Source organism: Pezoporus occidentalis, unplaced genomic scaffold, assembly GCF_034315485.1.
Source record: "Pezoporus occidentalis ecotype Australia unplaced genomic scaffold, CSIRO_AGI_Poc_V1 ctg107, whole genome shotgun sequence".
NCBI lineage: Eukaryota > Metazoa > Chordata > Aves > Psittaciformes > Psittacidae > Pezoporus > Pezoporus occidentalis.
Window position 1 is genome coordinate 2,166,030 of NW_026912854.1, and position 19,643 is coordinate 2,185,672.

General features: G+C 46.2%; 1 protein-coding gene and 1 long non-coding RNA gene across 3 annotated transcripts in view; one reads left to right on the forward strand and one right to left on the reverse strand.

Annotated features, from left to right (window-relative positions):
- The window catches only part of AOAH (acyloxyacyl hydrolase), an 87,299-nt gene extending 68,944 nt beyond the window's left edge, over nt 1-18,355 (forward strand). For both annotated transcript variants that reach the window (XM_062622363.1, XM_062622373.1), the window contains exons 18-23: nt 4,792-4,964; nt 6,522-6,580; nt 6,660-6,719; nt 8,185-8,281; nt 11,095-11,171; nt 16,542-18,355. In XM_062622363.1, the coding sequence (XP_062478347.1) occupies nt 4,792-4,964; nt 6,522-6,580; nt 6,660-6,719; nt 8,185-8,281; nt 11,095-11,171; nt 16,542-16,670 (595 nt within the window). In that variant the 3' untranslated portion in view covers nt 16,671-18,355. The remainder of the gene's footprint in view (nt 1-4,791; nt 4,965-6,521; nt 6,581-6,659; nt 6,720-8,184; nt 8,282-11,094; nt 11,172-16,541) is intronic.
- LOC134165543 (uncharacterized) overlaps nt 1-19,643 on the reverse strand; it is a 217,546-nt gene that overhangs the window by 17,862 nt on the left and 180,041 nt on the right. The gene's annotated exons all lie outside the window — the stretch shown is intronic.

Here is a 19,643-nt window from a genome sequence, read left to right on the forward strand (position 1 = left end):
CACTGCTTGGCACTTTCCTGTGGTTGCATTTGTCTTTCCTTGCTATTCCTGTGTGCTGCATTCTTCTGTTTGGGCTGGAATTCCTGCTTGTGGCCTTTCTCCTTGCTCTGTCCTACTCCTTCTGCAGTTCTTCTGCCCCTTTCTCCCCTTTGGCCCTTCTGCTCTCCTCCTTCTGCACTTTTCTCCCCTTCTTTCTGCAGTTCTTCTGCCCCTTTCTCCTCCTTTGGCCTCTCTTTTACCCTCCTCCTTCCGCACTTTGCTTCTCCCTCTACACTTCTGTCCCCTTCCCTTTTGGCCCTTATTCTGCTCTTCTCTTACTGTACTTTAATCTTGCTTCAACCCTTTCTCCCCCTGCTGCCCTCTTCCTCCTCCTCCTGGAGTTTCCCCTTGCTTTTGCTGTTTCCCTTTGTGATGTGCTGCTCAGATGAGCTTTAAAACCTATCCCTTGCAGGTTGCTAAAGGCAAGTCACAGCTCCTGCTGCTGTGGGTTACTCCCCAGAGCATGAAAAGCAGTTTTGGAAAGCACAGTCCTTCCTTCCAAGCACAAGAGGCCAAAGGAGCCCCGGGAAGGAGCCCAGGCCTGCAGCACAGGGTACTGCACGTGTGAGCAGCATCACAGAGCATAAAAGAAGCACAAGGAAAAAGGACAGGGAGGAACATCCACATTCACTGGGGGCAAGGGAAGGGAAATGGGGGTGCGGTACCTCAGAATCACAGAGCTCCAGCAGAGAGTGGCTCCCAGCTCCAGGATGGGGAAGGTCTGCAGCAAACAGGGGCCCAGGTGTGAGCCGAGTCTTTAATAGGGGGCTGGCTTAGCAAGAGCAGTTCTGATTGGCTGCAGGCAGTTCAGGCTGGAAAGTATTGCACCTGGGAAGAGGCAGCAGGGAGGAGGCAGAAATCAGCTACAGAGTGGTTCGGGGCCCTTTCCTTTCCTTTCCTTTCCTTTCCTTTCCTTTCCTTTCCTTTCCTTTCCTTTCCTTTCCTTTCCTTTCCTTTCCTTTCCTTTCCTTTCCTTTCCTTTCCTTTCCTTTCCTTTCCTTTCCTTTCCTTTCCTTTCCTTTCCTTTCCTTTCCTTTCCTTTCCTTTCCTTTCCTTTCCTTTCCTTTCCTTTCCTTTCCTTTCCTTTCCTTTCCTTTCCTTTCCTTTCCTTTCCTTTCCTTTCCTTTCCTTTCCTTTCCTTTCCTTTCCTTTCCTTTCCTTTCCTTTCCTTTCCTTTCCTTTCCTTTCCTTTCCTTTCCTTTCCTTTCCTTTCCTTTCCTTTCCTTTCCTTTCCTTTCCTTTCCTTTCCTTTCCTTTCCTTTCCTTTCCTTTCATTTCCTTTCCTTTCCTTTCCTTTCCTTTCCTTTCCTTTCCTTTCCTTTCATTTCCTTTCCTTTCCTTTACTTTCCTTTCCTTTCCTTTCATTTCATTCCTTTCCTTTCACTCATTGCTCATTCATTTCATTAAACATTTCACTTTCATTTCATTCATTTTAACTCATTTCATTCATTTCATTCATTTCATTTCATTTCATTCATTTCATTCATTTCATTTCATTCATTTCATTCATTTCATTTCATTCATTCATTTCATTTCATTCCATTCATTTCATTCCATTCCATTTCATTCATTTCATTCATTTCATTCATTTCATTCATTTCATTTCATCTCATTTCATTTCATTTCATTCATTTAATTCATTTCATTTCATTCATTTCATTTCATTTCATTCATTTCAACTCATTTCATTTCATTTCATTTCATTCACTTTTTCATCATTCATTCATTATTTCATTTCATTCATTTCATTCATTTTTCATTTCACTTCATTCATTTCATTTCATTTAAACTCATTTCATTTCATTTCATTCATTTCATTCATTTCATTCATTTCATTCATTTCATTCATTTCATTTTAACTCATTTCATTGCATTCCATTTCATTCCATTTTATTTCATTTCATTTTTCATTCATCATTCATTCATTTCATTCATTTCATTCATTTCATTCATTTCATTTCATTCATAACTGACTTCATTTCATTTCATTTCATTAGTTTGAGTTAAGCTCATTTCATTCATTTCATTCATTTCATTTAGTTAAGTTTTTCATTCATCTAATTAAACTAATTAAACTAATTGGTTTTTGACTTAAACTAATTTAAACTAATTAAACTAATTTAAACTAATTGATTTGACTAATTAAACTAATTTTTCTAATTCTGGTTTTTTAACTAATTTTGATTTAAACTAATTAATTAATTAAACTAATTCATTAAACTAGTTGACTTTAACTAATTAGTTTTCCTTTCCTTTCCTTTCCTTTCCTTTCCTTTCCTTTCCTTTCCTTTCCTTCCTTTCCTTTCCTTTCCTTTCCTTTCCTTTCCTTTCCTTTCCTTTCCTTTCCTTTCCTTTCCTTTCCTTTCCTTTCCTTTCCTTTCCTTTCCTTTCCTTTCCTTTCCTTTCCTTTCCTTTCCTTTCCTTTCCTTTCCTTCCTTTCCTTTCCTTTCCTTTCCTTTCCTTCCTTTCCTTTCCTTTCCTTTCCTTTCCTTTCCTTTCCTTTCCTTTCCTTTCCTTTCCTTTCATTTCCTTTCCTTTCCTTTCCTTTCCTTTCCTTTCCTTTCCTTTCCTTTCCTTTCCTTTCCTTTCCTTTCCTTTCCTTTCCTTTCCTTTCCTTTCCTTTCCTTTCCTTTCCTTTCCTTTCCTTTCCTTTCCTTTCCTTTCCTTTCCTTTCCTTTCCTTTCCTTTCCTTTCCTTTCCTTTCCTTTCTTTCCTTTCCTTTCCTTTCCTTTCCTTTCCTTTCCTTTCCTTTCCTTTCCTTTCCTTTCCTTTCCTTTCCTTTCCTTTCCTTTCCTTTCCTTTCCTTTCCTTTCCTTTCCTTTCCTTTCCTTTCCTTTCCTTTCCTTTCCTTTCCTTTCCTTTCCTTTCCTTTCCTTTCCTTTCCTTTCCTTTCCTTTCCTTTCCTTTCCTTTCCTTTCCTTTCCTTTCCTTTCCTTTCCTTTCCTTTCCTTTCCTTTCCTTTCCTTTCCTTTCCTTTCCTTTCCTTTCCTTTCCTTTCCTTTCCTTTCCTTTCCTTTCCTTTCCTTTCCTTTCCTTTCCTTGCACCGCACTCCATCCACCCATCCTCACCACCACTAATACCTCCCCAAGTCACCACTTCGGTCTTCACACAACGACATGCGATAACGAACACAACGACCGACACCTGCAACCAAGACACAGCCAATGGTGCTCCAGGCAATGCTGCCCCTCTCCAGACCTGCTGCAGGATTTCCAGGCCCTTCAACACAAGCAGCTCCAAGATTCCAAACTCCATTCATCTTCACTTCATCTCCTGGGACACAAAGGAAACACAAACAGATGCATTGAAGTTACTGCATGACTTCACCTGAGTGACAAGATCAAGTGCTATGTCATTACTGTCAGCTCAGACTGATGCCATTACTTCCTGCACACACATTCCATCACTGGAGTATTTGGGAATCAAGTGCTGCAGCACCTGCTGGTGACATGAAGCTCTTTCAGCACAAAACCAGACTCACATTCCCATTCTCCATCACCACACATTCTCTGCCAAACAATCCCAGATCCTTGCAGGGAATGCAGTTCTCCCACGTGCTGCACCGTTTGCTGATGCAGAAAGGGGAAGGATACATCTGAGCCTCACACTCTGGCTCGCAGACATTCCAGTCTGCCGGTGAGGCACAAAACACAGGCATGTGGTGCACAGGGGGCACTAATGCAGCTCCAACACCCTAATGGACATTTCTGAGAACTGCTTTGTCTTAAATACTTCTTTCCTCTAAAATATCTTACCTCCTCCATGTCTATCCAGACCCTTCACTGGTCTCCCACCATCCTGCAGGGGGGTATAGTAAGAGTATGTAAGTATATAGTATATATAAGTCTATAGTAAGAGTATATATAGTGTCTAAGTATATATAGGTATATAAGTATATAGGTATATAAGTATATAGGTATACAGTAAGAGTACATGCAAAACAAAGTTCTCTTACGTATTTCTACCTGGCATAATCAAAGAATGGAATGGAATGAATGTAAGCTACACACATGGAGGAAAAGCCCTCCTTTCACCCATCAGCAGGGCACCCCTGCCTACGGAGCAGCAGAACCAGGAAAAGGTTCAGAGCCAAACCACGGAGGCTCTTAGCCAGGTTCAGCACTCCCTTAGGGCAATGGATCCTTTTCCTGCTGAAAGTTGAAGTGGCCATTATGGACAGTCCATGTAACCTAGTGCTCAGCAATAAAAAGGACGAGGGGTGGATTTTAGGGGCCTTAACTGTCTTTTGCTCTGGAACTGTTATATTAATCTAACAATGGGACTAGATAGTGGTGAGTGATTGCCTCGGCATCACTTTTTTTGCTTGCCTTCTCTCTACTATTTATTGAACAGTATCTTCTTCACTTATTGAACTATAACACTGAGTTATTTATTATCTTAAAGCCAAAGTTTTCTTGCTTTTACTCTCTTTTTCCTCTTCCCTAATCTCACTGTGGGGGAGAAGAAGCAAGCAAGTGGCTCTGTGATGCTTAGCTACCAACCAGAGTTAACCCACAACAGGAGGGCACACATAAAAAAGGCACACATCTGTCTGTTTTCAGCAGGAAGAAGAGTTACACCCAGGGAGGTTTCTGCATCGCTTCCAATTTTGGCAGTAACAGTGAAAGTCTAAAACACTTCGTATCATTTGGATAAGGTCTTTTTTAGCTAATAGTGTGGAAGAGCAGCAAGGGAAACGGTGCTTTTGGTTACCTGACACGATGTCCCGTTGGCATCCTCCTGTTCTGCAGGAACAACGACACGCTGGCTTACATGACTACACCCAAAGAGATGCTCTCCAACGTGATGCAGGCGCTGCGATACCTGGACACCCGTCTTCCAAACGGCAGCCACGTGATTTTAACAGGCTTGGTGGATGGGCGCTTCCTGTGGGATAACCTGCACGACAGATACCATCCCCTAGGTAAATAGGAGCTGCTGTGAGGTGCCTCCTGCCTATCCGCCACCTGTTCTCATTTGTCTCTGGGTAAAGGATCCTTTTTTCCATCTAAGCAAGTGGAAAGTTGTTGTGATCTCAGTTCTCATCTGCAGAGAGACAGAAGCTAAACCATGTCATTGAAACGGTACATTACATCTTCACATGATTTTGGCAACCCCTGCTACTAGAGCTTTCAACAGACTCTGTGGCTCCCCAATCACTGCCGCTGTCTCCACAGCTTCTGTGTTACCTCCTGTGGGTTATTTCCCCCCTCAGAAGTACCTGCCTCTTTTCAGGGAGTCGGAGCTCTCCATTTCTGTTTCTGACACCTTGTTGTATTTGTCTCTATTACGCACTTCCCCGCTCCCCAGGAAAACAGAACAGGAACATCTCAAGCCTTTCAGGGAGCCTGTGATCATTATTTTTAGCCACAGAAACACATTTCTTTTTCTTGAGTGCATGAGTATCACAGGGACAGTTCTGCTGGTTATCCAGGTATCAGAGCCAACATGAAGCACTTTTGGGCACAAGACAAATGAGGAGTGATTAACTATGGGGCTGGTTGGAAATACTTTAGACGGGCTAATTTGCCTTGGAGGGACCCAATTAATCCTAAGCAACATGAGATCACTTCTGGCAGATCCTCTGATGGGTGGTAAGCAGGTTTCCTCACTTGGATGCAGTCAGAAGGTCTGGCCTGCTGAATCCCTGATCTCCCTGACAGCCCATCCCAGCAGGCAATGCCTTTGGGCCATATGGGTCTGGGACATCCCCAGTACCTGGGAGTGATACTACGTCCTTGAGCTCCCCCTCTTTTGCTTCCCAGGCAGCTGATACCACTGCTGGGTGATGGGCATCAATGAAACGATAGGCAGGAATCACCTCTCCATCAGGGCACCAGTGCAAAGCGACCTGAGGAGCCGGTTTCACTCAGCAGAGATCACACTTTGCATATTTCAGCACTGCAAAACCAGTGAAGCCTGTTGGGATGATCGCTGTGCTACGCACTCAGAGACCTGAACGGCCATTCCATTTCCATATGGGTTGTAGCTAAGAAGCATAAAAGGTGGAGAAAATGGGTGATTTTCTTGGCAAGCCAGGCTGTTGCATAGCACAGCATCAGCTGTGTGTTTGACTTGGTGGTTGAATTTGCTCACCCACACAAGCATATCCACTTCCCTCCGTGACAGCAAAATTGTTCCTCCCTGAGGCAAATGCGAGACTCAGAGTACGTACAGCACCTCCAATCTTCCCTTCAGCTTCACAAGCCCTGCACTTCTTCAGAGGGTGAGAGACACGTTAATGGGTGAAATATCAGTCACGCACTTCGGGCACTGGCACAGGCTGTGGTGACTAACCCCGAGTGCGAGACGGATCACCCATGACAGGCTGGAGAGGGATGTGGGAGCATCCCGGAGGCTGTGGGCACATGGGTACCTTCAGCAGGAAGGATGCATCGGTGGGATGCACTTGGTGCATGAGAACAGACAGACCTGCGTTTGGCCATCAGGCACATGATGTTTCCCTCTCTGTGCTTTGCAGGGCAGCTGAACAGGGATATCACATACAGCCAACTGTATTCTTTCCTCGACTGCCTCCAGGTAAGGTCTTTGGCTGTCGCTTATGAGCCCCCTTTCCCCTCGCCCCACTGCTCAAGCCCTGCTCCTTGTGCCTGGCCAGGTGAGCCCCTGCAGGGGCTGGATGACTGCCAATGAGACCCTCAGAAACTTGACCTCAGAGGTAAGTCTCAAGGAAGGCCTCTTGCACAGACGCTCCTGTGCCTGAGGATATAAGTCTAATATCTCAAAGGCAACATGTCAGCACACTTTTTTCTCCCAGAGGTGAGGAGAGGATGGGGAAACATCGATACCCATCCTTTCAAATGCCTCTGAGGCTCTGGGTGCCAGCATGGTTAATGGATTCATGAATGTATTCCCCTTGCAACCTCTCAGCTGCCCAAATTCATTCTTAAAGGATGTGATCTCCCTGAGAAAAAATTGAGTTTATATTCTGTAAGGAGAAAACATACCTGATAAGAAAGACAAGGGTTGTGGGTCGTATAGCAGTGAATATGAAAAGCCAACTGCATAATTTTGCTGGCAGAGGGAGCAGGCCCCTAGAGCAAGAGCCTTAGCCTGTCTTCATTCAGGATTTGTGCTAATCTGCCTCAGACACATCCCTGTGGACTTCACCAGCAGACGGTGTGACCGAGGAGCAGCCGGGCTCAGCGCAGCAATGGGAACAGACAGAACAGAGATGTCCTAAAATTCACCCTACAAATCTGGTTTTGGAAGTGAATGTCACAGCATAGCAGACGCTTCCTCCCTTACAATACAATACACCCCCTGCAACCCTGTAAAAGGCCCAGTAACCAAATACGTCATCTCCATGTATAGTTGTATTCATGTTTGCATTCACTAAACCAAAAATACGGCCTTAATTTCACCAGGGCTTACATACGTGCTTCATTTTATGGCCTCTCTTGACTTCAGAGAGGCAATTAAGCACATCTCTAAGTCTTTGCAGGACTGCAGCTTATAAATTCATACCAACAATCCAGAACATGTAACCTCTGTCCATGAACAACGCGTATGTCTGCAGGGTATGCATTAATCTTCCTTCTGAGCCCCTGTCTGAAACTAATTGTCTATGTTATTATCCAAACGGCACAGCTTAAATATTTAGGAGGTCCTGATCTCTGTTACAGCTGTAGGAATCACACTGGATATATCACTCAGTTAGATGTCCATTTACTCTGCTGACAGTAAGGGCACGACATGGTATTAGCACCCACAACACAGTAGCAGAAAGGATAATGGGAAAGGCAAGCATTTTTGCTGTAGAAACTTCAGTTTTCTCTAAGAGCCATGAAAATGACCGGGCTGCCGCTCGTCAAGAGACCCCCAACACAGAGAAATTCAGAATATTGATAGAGGCTTAGACACATATGCTGTATTATGACCTCAGCTGAGGCCTCGGTGCAACCTGCAGTGATGGACTGCATGGTGAACCGCGTAGCCCAACGGCTGTTGGTGCTTATGCAAGCCTATATGATGATGAAGAACCCCATTCCACCTCCTTCCCTCCAGCTAAAAGGACAACGTTAGCTTTCACATTCCTGACTGCACATCAGTGACAAAAGCTGAAGCCATGCAAAGCAGCGTGAGTAGCAATGAATCATCATTAAATCACTTGGTTTTTGCAGAGAGCTTTACAGCTTTCCAATGTCCTGAAAGAAATAGCGAGATCTGAGAAATTCGCCAACTTTGATATTTTCTACATGGATTTCCCACTGAGACAAAGTAAGTTGCTTTTTTTTTCCTGACCTCCTCACAAAGCATTTACTCAAGTGCTGGGCTGGTGGGATGCTCTCCTGGTTTAGCTCTGTACGGGGACCATAGGGACCATAACCTCCACACCGCTCCTCGCTGCTGGCACCCACAACCCTGCTGTGCAGCACGCTGGGTGGCAGGGAGTGGTGGTGGTGAGGCTGGAGATGGCACATCTGCAACGGTGAAGGTGGTCTTCAGGGGCTGTAGTTTACCGTATCACTGACCATATTGCCTCCTCTGGGATGAGCAGTTGCCTCAGGCCTTCCTGAAGCACCTGTATGCTACTGTGACTTACGACTTGGGGAGCTTACAGAACTCATCCTTTTGTGCTCTTAAGTGACATTAGGTAAGCTCATTACCTAAATCACTTCCTTCTGCACTGACACTTAAAGAAAACCCACAAAAGAACCAGAAACCTTTTCTTGTTATGAAATGGACAGTGTCCTTGTGGGGCCGGGGACAGACGCTTGTCCCTGCATCCCTCTCAGCTCCATTTCCCTTGCAAGATGTGCGTGGGTCCATCTTGAGGCATCACTCAACATCAGCCCAGCTCCATCGCAAGGAGAAACACACTCGCTCTTCCTATCTGAGAACTGAATCAGCATGAGGTGAGGGATTGAGTTCATATTCACATAGAGAGGTAGTTCTGTGTCAGGTTCAATACTGCAGCACAGTGTTTCAGGATGTCCTAGGCTCTTTGCAGCTTTCGACCTAACTACTTAATATTTACGAAGTCATTAGGGTTTGGATCGAACTACCTGCTGGGTAGGCAAATTGCTTTAATAAGTTAAATGACTAACTTTAGGTAATTTATTTGCTTTCACATAAAGAAACATCTAATATAATTTGCTGTTCTGATTACATCGCATTAAATGAAGGAGGTAAACAACATTTCACATGCACATACAAACATCAGCGCTGGAAGGCACTTTGCAAAGTTGCCCGAAGCCCCGGAGCCAACGATTGGAGGGAGCTTGCCATAAGGAAAGCTGTCGCTTCGTGAGTGCTCCAAAGGCAGCTGAGCCTGCTGACCTACTTTTCTGGCCTCTTTCTGAAGCAAGTGCAAATCCTCCCCTAAGCTCTCCAGACATCAAATATTTAGCAGTGGTTGCACACTGTGATGAGCACATTGATTTCAGGCTGCCCCAGGCATATATATATATATATCAGCTCCCAGCTTTCTAGGAGTAAAATTTGGGTATACTAGTATTGATCCAAGGTTTAGATGGACAGTCAAGCTCAGTCAAGTGCTGAGGCGCTGGCACAGGGTGCCCAGAGAAGCTGTGGCTGCCCCATCCCTGGCAGTGTTCAAGGGCAGGTTGGACACAGGGGCTTGAAGCAAGCTGCTCTAGTGGAAGGGGTCCCTGCCCGAGGCAGGGGTTGAAGCTGGAGGAGCTTTAAGGTCCTATTCAACCCAACCATTCCATGATTCTCTGTTGACTTTGGATGAAGAACTTAGTGGGTCCTTTAACAAGTAGTGCAATAAATAGGGTATGGGGTGGTTGTTTCAGCTTTTTCCCAGTGTGGATGGGAGCAAGCTCTAGTGTAGCCAAGGCAATAGGCACTTTTAAGACAAACTCATGGCATTGTTTGTGGGTATTTGTTCAACTGCTCTAGGATGTTTGCAGGTCAATTATAATGGTCTACATTGACCTACCTTGATATAAGCCTTACTTCTCTTACTCACTCCTCTGCTGTTTCTGATGCTGGAATAGTCATCCCTCTGCAAAGCAAAACACAGCACATAGCCTTGTACTTGTATCATGTATGAGCAATTAGGCAAGCTCATTCTGTGCATCTGTATGTGTGCTCCGTGGTGTAATCTAAGGTGAACCTTCTGTGCCCAACGTACAATTTGAAACAAAGCTCCAAGTCCTGTGTCTTGAAACAGGTTACTTTGGCTGTAAAGCATCTCAAGTAGGTTTCTATAGGCAAAGTGGGAATATCAGCCTTCTGTGAATTCAGAGTTAGTATGGGGACCCAAACATCACTTTTTGACAGGGCGCATCAAACAGCAGTGAGTCTATGTCAAAACCATGGTGCTTGAACAGAGAACGTTTTCCTCCTGACAGGATGCCCCCATAATGCTGTTAAGAATTCTTAACCTGTCATTATAAAAGAAATCATTGAGTTTACAGTCTGTTAATGCCATATCCACTAGTCCTATGCTTAATCACTCCACAGCCCTTTTGAAGAGAGAAAGACTTTTACTTCTCTAATGGCTCTGGGGCTTACAGCGCAGCATCATTTGCATTGACTGTCATGCTTCTGTAATTCAAAAGGTTATTTTGTTGGAGCTGAAAAAGGCTGCTCAGAAGTAACTGAAAATGACAGCCTATTCCTGCAGACATCAGCCCATGTGAATACTGTGCTGCCATCTCTGTCTCTGAAAAGCACTGTTTTCTTTATCTCCCTAGGTTTTTTGCACTGCTGAAGATGCAACTGAAATGAGAAATGCAAAAGTATTAAATCAGTGTTAAATAATTTACAGCTTTACTCGCTACAGCATCCATCTTGCTAGGGAGGGAAAGTGAATTGGTTTACGATCATTTATGTTCAAAGCACTTCCTTGCATAAATACGGCAGAGGAAAAAAAAACAAACAATAAGGGCTTAAATACTGCCCCGCGCAGAGGGGATTGCACAAGGTATGGCTCTGAGAACTGTGTGCGAGTTACCATCATCTGCATGCAGAGCTCTCTGTGCTTTGAGGGAAGGGGTACGTCTCTGGGCAGGCGCCTGTGTGCTCACCGGTGGTAACCCCTCTGCTTACACTGTCTGCAGCGGCCGAGAAGTGGCGCAGGATGGGAGGTGAGCCCTGGCAGCTGATCGAACCAGTTGATGGCTTCCACCCCAGCCAGGTAAAAACCCACCCCTGGAGACGGGTGGGAGCAGGGGGGAATGGGCAGCACACTGCAGGGACCGGGTCTGGGGCATTCTCCTCCTGTTCTCTGCTCTGGGGAGACCCCCCTGCAGCCCTGATCCAGCTGTGGGGCAGCAGCACAAGAGGGACGTGGAGCTGCTGGAGCGAGGGCAGAGGAGGCCATAGGGATGCTGCAAGGGCTGGAGCAGCTCTGCTCTGGAGCCAGGCTGAGAGAGCTGGGCTGGGGCAGCCTGGAGAAGAGAAGGCTCCTGAAGGGGAGACCTGAGAGCAGCTCCAGTGCCTAAAGGGGCTGCAGGAAACCTGGAGAGGGGCTTGGGACAAGGGCCTGTAGGGACAGGCCAAGGGGAATGGCTTTAACCTGCCCGAGGGGAGACTGAGATGAGCTCTTAGGCAGAAGCTCTTCCCTGTGAGGGTGCTGAGGCGCTGGCACAGGGTGCCCAGAGAAGCTGTGGCTGCCCCATCCCTGGCAGTGCTCAAGGGCAGGTTGGACACAGGGGCTTGGAGCAAGCTGCTCTAGTGGAAGGGGTCCCTGCCCGTGGCAGGGGTTGGAGCTGGAGGAGCTTTCAACCCAAACCAGGCTGGGATTCTACGATATTCAAACTATTATTTTCTGAACTCTGTAAGAGGCACACAGAGAGCACGTTCTGCCATCAGCTACAGACAAAACCATTCAGTTTTCTATACACTAGCTTCAGATTTGGAACACTCACACAGAGCAAAGCAGCAGCCAGTCTTCCCCATACTGCTCTGAATAAAACTTTGCACAAGCTGAGGCCCTGTGTAGCAGCAGTGGCTCTCACCACAGCAGCAGCTGCTCTCCATCCCATTTACTTAGCAATGGCTCCAGAACTATCTTGCTACCTGCTGCTATGGGGGAAATGCACCCTCCAAGCAGCCAGCTCCACTCCCAACATCACTGCCCAAGGACACAGGTCCGGGTGGCAGCTGGGAGGAGGAGTGACAATCCTCAGTGGTGCATGATACCAGCTCTGTGCCGTGGCAAGGGGAGTTTGGAGAAAGCTCTTCCACCCCATTACAACCAAGCCATGCAAGTGAACCCCACCACGCTGCCTAGCCCCTGGCAGTGCTGCTTGCCTTGAGCTTCCCCTGCCCAAAAGCAGGGGGTGAATTCATGGACTGGTGTTACCATGTGAGCCAATACCCCATACCTGTTGACTCCCACGCCCCCATCACCAAATAACCTGATGGGGTGCTGTCTTGCACCCTGGGAAGGAGCAGCCCGTGGAGAAGCACTTTAATGGGCATGCACTGCAAACACTGATGGATTGCAACATTCCAGCAGCTTCCCCTTCGGCTCTGCTGTCAGTTAAGCCAGGGAAGACCTGCAGGGAAAGCTCAAAGGCAAAAGATGTGCTTCAGTTGCTATCTTTTAGACCCGTGCTGGTTGGCGGGAGCAGCACGGTGGCTTGCTTAGCCTTGCCAAGTCCAAAGAGCCTCCTGTTTGAAGAGGGGCTGCTTCATAGCAGAAATTCCTACCTGGCTACCATACAGCACCAGGAGATAGATGCATGGAAGTGTGAGCTCGCAGCCTGGGGAGGTGGGGAAAGCCTGTCTGGATTTCTCTGCTGCAGGCCTTTTGCAAGGAAGCAATTAGAGAAAACTTGGCAAATGAAACGAGAGCGAGAAGAGAGATGAAATGAGCCCCATTCCCAACCCTGCCATCTGTGCGATACCAGGAGTCAGGAGCGAAGAAGAAAAGGTCTCTGTTTTGCATTTATCTCTTACCGTGAGGCTGGCCTGAGGCTTCTTATGACCCCCATCAACAGGCTGCTGTGGAAGCCAAGCTCAATGGATCACAGCATTTTACCCCCGCAGCTGGAAGGAGGCACGTAGAGCTGAAGGCAGCGAGTATTTATGTGAAAGGGATCCTGCCTAAGCCAAAAGCAAATGACAGAAGGTCACTGGAGGACCCTGCACACCTACACACAGCCCCCCGAGTGCCGCGCTGCAGGATGAGCAAGCGCTGCCGTATTTCTCTCCCCCTGACCTGCCATCCTGCAGCGGTTCTCATCTCCCCCTCCTGCTGTTAGGATGACATTAATGCTTTTATAGGTACCTTTTGCTTTACAGCCAAGGTGCCAGCTGTAGATATGCCTCAGCCCAAGTGAGCTACTGCCCTCCCGGGGTTTATTAATTAGCCTTATCCAAACATCCACTGCTTTAAATCCATTTTTCTTTCCCTGCTAGTGTACCCGAGCCCGTTATCAACACACCACTATTTGGACAGAGACACAGCACTCTGCTCTGAAAGAGTGGCTCTCTTAATAAAGGGGGGGGGGAGTGAGAGCAGAGAGGGATGTTTAAGAGCACACTTGAGAGAGGTGATAGACAACTCGCTCCTCAGACTAGTTTCAGAGTTCTGCTTTGTGCCAAAGTGAATGCCTCTGGCCAGGTAGAGCTTTCATACCATACATACGCCTTGTGGGAGAGGACCGATGCTGTGCAGCTTGTCAAGTGAAGGAGGGCACTTACTTCAATCTCTGCAGCTATTCTCGTGCCTCAGGTACAGCCTGACAAATAAATACAACAGATAAGACCCAGCCTGGGTATTTCTACTGAATTTCCTCCCTGCAGATCCCAAAGCACTTGACAAATATTCTCCAGCTGTTGAATCGAGCAGCAGCACTCCAAGGAAAGCATTAACATTTTAGCTCTTGACAGATGTGGGGAGACCTTGGAGTCTGGGACACAAGAACCACAGTGCCAAGGGTGAGCTGGAAGTGTACCGTGATCCCCAGGCAGGATAAGCCAGTGGCTGATGTGTCCCCTGGATGTCACCTGCCATTTACTTGCTGTCCCTGTAATTAAACCACACTAATCTGCTGGTATAACCATGGCGGAAGCATATGTCAGCAGGTATATCCAGTAGTCAGTTCCACCATGCAGAAGGGATACAGGAAGGAACTGAACCTTCCTACCTGAGGCTCCTCATTGCAAGGAGAAAGGAAAGAAAATAAGAAAGAAAGATAAGGACAATGCTCATTTGTTTAGCCTGGCCCAAAGGCATGTTCCCTCACTGCAAATGTAGTGGAGAGGAAGGGGGTTTTCCTGCATGTTTTTATTAAGTTGCAAACAAACCACTCATTCCTGGCATAACTGCATTCCTCTTCAGTGTCAAAGCTAGAACAGGGCTCCATGAGGTGCTCCTCCACAGCACCCAGCTCAGGCACAGGAAATTCACACATTTTGGCACCTAAAAGCCAAGTGCATCACTCCGCCCTCCTCAGTCCCCTCTAGAGCTCCCTTTGAGACACATCACTCCCTAAAGTCCAGCTCGGTTGTCCTTGGAAGAGCTGTGACTTTCTCTTCCCATTGACAACAGGAGGAGTCCAGGGATTTGTTTTTTCCAGCCTCTCTTCCTTACTACAACATTTCACTGCAAATCCTTGTGAATGCCAGATGGCCTCAAGGACATCGCCTCTCTCTGGACCAGGTTTGGATGACAGGGCCATGCGTTTCAACAGCATCCTGCATAAACAGCTTCATTTCTTCCTTCTGTGAAGTTAACAGGGAGCACACAAAAACCCTGAGCATCACAAACTGGAACCTGAGACGCCTGTAAGATCCTTAATGATTATGTACAGGCAGGAAAGCACAGCTTGGGCATGATTAGCTTCTCCCTTTGCTTTGCTGAGAAGCATGCCTATCACCAGTTGGGTGCAGCAGGAGAAAACAGATAGCCAGAAGCTGCTGAAATAACTCAGCCACCTCCAGTGGCAGTCATCCAGAGTTCAGAGAGGAATGGGTAATATTGCCTTTTAAAAGAAGCACTTCATCTTCACCAAAACTTAATTGCAAACCCCACATGAGTTATAGCAGCTCTCAGAGCACAGCAGCATTGGAGTTTAAAGACAAGCTGTAAGGTAAGTGATTTCCAGAATCATGAATTCTTCTCTGTGCCACATTACTCAGCCACAGTGAATAACCAAAATCACTGGGACCACATGAAATGATGTCCAAGCAGGACCTACAGAATTTAGGGCAGTCTAAGCCTTCAAGTGCAGTCACCAGGACTGTGAACACTGTAGAGCACACCTCCAGTGACGCCTTTGCAGAGGCTGCACTGTGCACAGACAGCAGGGTTTATAAACAGGCAAAACATCCAACCCAGCCTGCTACAAAACATATGGAGGGTTAGGGACTTATGAAAGATGTTTGGAGACTACCATGCCCCTCTGGCAGGGATGGGTCTCAGCCCTCTGGCAGCCATAGGGTGTCCTAGAATAACCACGACCAGGAGAAAACACCCTATTGCACAACCTCCTCTATCCCTCTGCTCTGCCAGTTCCTCCAGGAGCTTACCGAGACCCCAAGTGGCCAGAGCCTAAGAGCTTCCACCGCACAGGTGTACATGGGCTCTGAACAGAACAGTCATTGTCTCCCAGCCCATCGGTACAGTTTCTTTCAAAGCACAGGACTTATAAAGAAGCATTTAAAATTCCCCAGAGGCTTCAGCCTGCTCCCAAACTCCAAACAACAGCGTTGATTCCATAAACCCACCTCCACCCTCAACACAAAGGCAGGCTCTGATAGCCCTTTTAAGCCTCACAATTACAATCAATGCCAGAGTGAGTTTTAGGGTTGAAAATAAAGTTACCATATAAGCAAAATGTAACTGTGGGTCAGAAGCTAAAACAAAAATGCATTAGCAGGGTGTGAAAACTTGGTTCAAGGAGAAGCAGGCTGTTGTCTCTTCCGCTTTCTGCTACATCCCCTGATGGTTTTCACCCTGCCAATACAACACATACAATTTCTGTTTGGTGCATAACTTCCAGGGCAAAACAGAGCTCTAAAAGACAGCCTGCAGGAGGCACAAACTTAGAGCATCAGAGCTGGGTAGTTTTAATCTAGATATAATTGGGCCTCTTTCTCCTCAGCACCTATGGTTTCTTTACAGGACAATATTTGCTAGAAGTATCAGAGGCATTTAGAAGCATGAATTCCTTTGTGCTTGCAAGAGTTTTACACCTTATATTCAAGTGATGCTTTAAAATACTGTCAAAAGGCCTGGGAGTAGAAAACCCAATAAAATCAGACTCTAGGGCTTTGAATAGACATTTATGGACCAGACATCATAGGCAGCAGGAAGCAGTTGGGGACTATCGACCGAACAACTGGTCAGGGAGGTGTAAATATTTAGTCCTCACCTAATTTTAACTGTCCAGAAGGATTTCCTGGTCAAGCAGCTGGAATGAGGCATCTTCTTTGATTAGAGGTTATGGTCCATCACACTGCTGTACACGGGAGTCGTCTTTACGGTGGGGTCTCCTAAATGCGTCCAGGAAAGAACTGCACAAGAAGTTGACAGTTTGTGTGCTGTTTGCAGATTGCTGGAGCCCTCGGCACAAGCATCACCTGGCAGAAGGCACTGCAGGAATGGCCTCAGGTGCTCGGAAAGGAGAATCCATTCAATGACCAGATAGAAGCTATATTCAAAGATCAAGGTGGACACTGACTTCAAACAGCCGGAGCTCTGACGTGGTTTATGGTGATGCTTCCCAGTGCATGCCACGGAACCAGATGATTAAAGACACACACACTCAAAAAGGGAGAGGGCAAGTTGTCAGAGCCAGTAGCAGTGGACATAACACAGCAGCGCTCTTTTCAGTCTGTATCTCACCTGCACAAGTAGGCTATGCTATGCAAAAATAAAAGTCAAAGGATACCTGCCAGCTAGACCACTTGTACTGGTTTGCAAATCCATATGGGATTTTAATACCATACATAGCAAACTTCTACCCCTGCCTCCTTTCCAACCCCCTGCAGAACTCCTAGGCTTTCCATTTGTGCTGTTCCAACAGTTAATCTGATCCCAGAAGGAAGCGGTGGGTAAGAAAACCCCAAACTCATTATGCTGCTCTAAATTGTATGGAATTGCCCTGAGTGTCACTACATTATTTAGCTGCTATTTCCTTATTAAAATGTGCCAGGAATAACAAGGTGCTGGAATTTGGCTTTGCCTGGCAGCATTAGTACCAGCTGAGCACAAGTTCTCTTCCCCCCCCACTCCCAGCATTAAAAAGACAGCAACTTGACAACCCTTTGTGTCTTTAAAACAGGTTGCCTTTTCAACCTTTAATAACTCTTTGCTCTTTTTCTTCCTATCAAGTCTGATGTACCTAGTCCTGTAGCTTTTGCAGGTAGGACCCAGGGAATCGCTGAAGACACTGGCCAGCCCTTACCTGCTTGGCTTCACGCAGACTGGAAGGTTGGGAGCCACAAGCTGGTTTTTCACAGATTTATCCAGTAACAAAATCAGCAAACACGACAAAATTAGAGGCAGCTGTCCCCTGCTCACAGCCTTAGCAGTGATGAAGGGATCAGACAACACAGAACGGCAGCACAGTCAACACTGCAGCTTTGAAGGTAGAAATTCCTTTGGGACAACTGCTAACATTTAAGTAAATATTCATGTCGCCTGCTTTAGGAAACCAGTAGGGATTACATTCCTTAACTGAATGATACTTCCTAATAAGGCCCAAAATTCATTGAAGGCGTTTAAATGTCAGCAAAACACCCCCTCTCCCAAGAAACCGTTCCAGCTCCGCAGAGGCATGCCTGAGGAAGGCCAGCTAGCATTAGAAGGAAAAGGAAACCTACCTGCTTTCCATGCAAAGTCTCTCCACCATTTGCTGCATGCTGGCCAGGTAGAACACCCCTAAGTATCTTTTATTACCTGTTCAGGCTTCCTATCTTCCATTAAAAACAAGTGGGTAGAAGGAACAAGTGCATCCACATGGTTTTACTATAGACCAACTACAGCACAGACAACAATTAGAGAATATCAGATAATTGCCTTGACGCCAAAATACAGAAGCATAGCAATTAAAAGGGGGAAGGGAACAGTGTGTGTTTAGAAGCCCAATTTTCAAGCAATCCCATTGCAAATTATTGTGTTTCATTTGAGGTTGGGATTTAATAACACCAATTAGGAGTTTTACAAGCTAGTAAGACTGAAATTTCCTTAGCTAAAATAAGCTTCATTGCCCAGAGCAAAGCATTTTCCATTTATAGACTTATTAGTGAACATCTTGAATTTGTGAACAATGGGGAAAAAAAGCTTTCTTGTAAAATTAGAACAGCATCTTCTCAAAGATGACCTGGAACCCAAAATAAAGCTCTTGGATCTGCCCAGTGCAATTGCTCTGTGCTTGGCAAAGGGTGTCTTAGGGACATAACGAAACAAAAGGCTTGCCACTGACCAAAGGAACACAGAACACACCTTGGAGGCAAGCTCTGCAGGAGCTTGGCTTACCAATGCAGTAACTATGCAGAAATAAAGATGAATTTGGGGCATATTAAGCCATCAGCTTTTACAACCACTCCATCTTTCTAGGGCCTAAAGGGGCCTACAAGAAACCTGGAGAGGGACTTGGTACAAGGGCCTGTAGGGACAGGCCAAGGGGAATGGCTTTAACCTGCCAGAGGGGAGACTGAGATGAGCTCTTAGGCAGAAGCTCTTCCCTGTGAGGGTGCTGAGGCGCTGGCACAGGGTGCCCAGAGAAGCTGTGGCTGTCCCATCCCTGGCAGTGCTCAAGGCCAGGTTGGACACAGGGGCTTGGAGCAAGCTGCTCCAGTGGAAGGTGTCCCTGCCCGTGGCAGGGGTTGGAGCTGGATGAGTTTTGAGGTGCTTTCCAACTTGGACCCCTTAGGTATTTAAATCACCTTTAACTTACTGTTCAGGATTACAAACTGTTCAGCTGTTCTCCAGGACAGTCAGGAGTCCAATCAGTTTAAAAGAAATTAGAAATGGATTTTTAAACGTCTGTGTTGTGTGATTCTGTGATTCTATTTCAAAGAAAATAGAATTCAGCTGCAAAAACCAGCTGAATTTCTGCACCACAACCAATCGCGTCCCAGTACCGCTCTAAAAATATAAGCCCTATATTTAAAGAAATGCTCCCAAAAAAGCTGATTATTATAAAAAGCAGTATCAAGCTATGAATCCTGGTCCGTGCCATTAGTTTTAAATGGCTCCTGGTGCTTAAACAGGTTGAAGTCGAACAAGGTTTCGTGAGATTCAAACACTGGAGCAGTACAGATTTGTAGAAGGAATGGTATAGGAGGGCCTTTCAGAGCAGCTGAATAGGTGAGGGATTATGCCACTGGCCGGTTTCAATGCACTGCACATAGGAGGGTTGGTTTATGCCATTTTGCTCATAAACTCTTTTCCCAGAATGAAAGCTTGGTTTGAAATCACACCCTAAGAACTATTTTTGAGGTATTGAGCATCTACAGGCACCTGAAGCTACTTGAATTCATGGAGTATGGTCTCTTTGAAGACTCCACATGGAAATTTAAGTAAGTGGACAGTCTGCCCTGTGTCCACTGTCCATGTAGTATTGGTACTCCCAAGGCATCACATTTCCTTCCCCAATCAAGTAGTATTTTGAGTTTCACATTCTGAATGGGAGAATCCTTTCTTAAA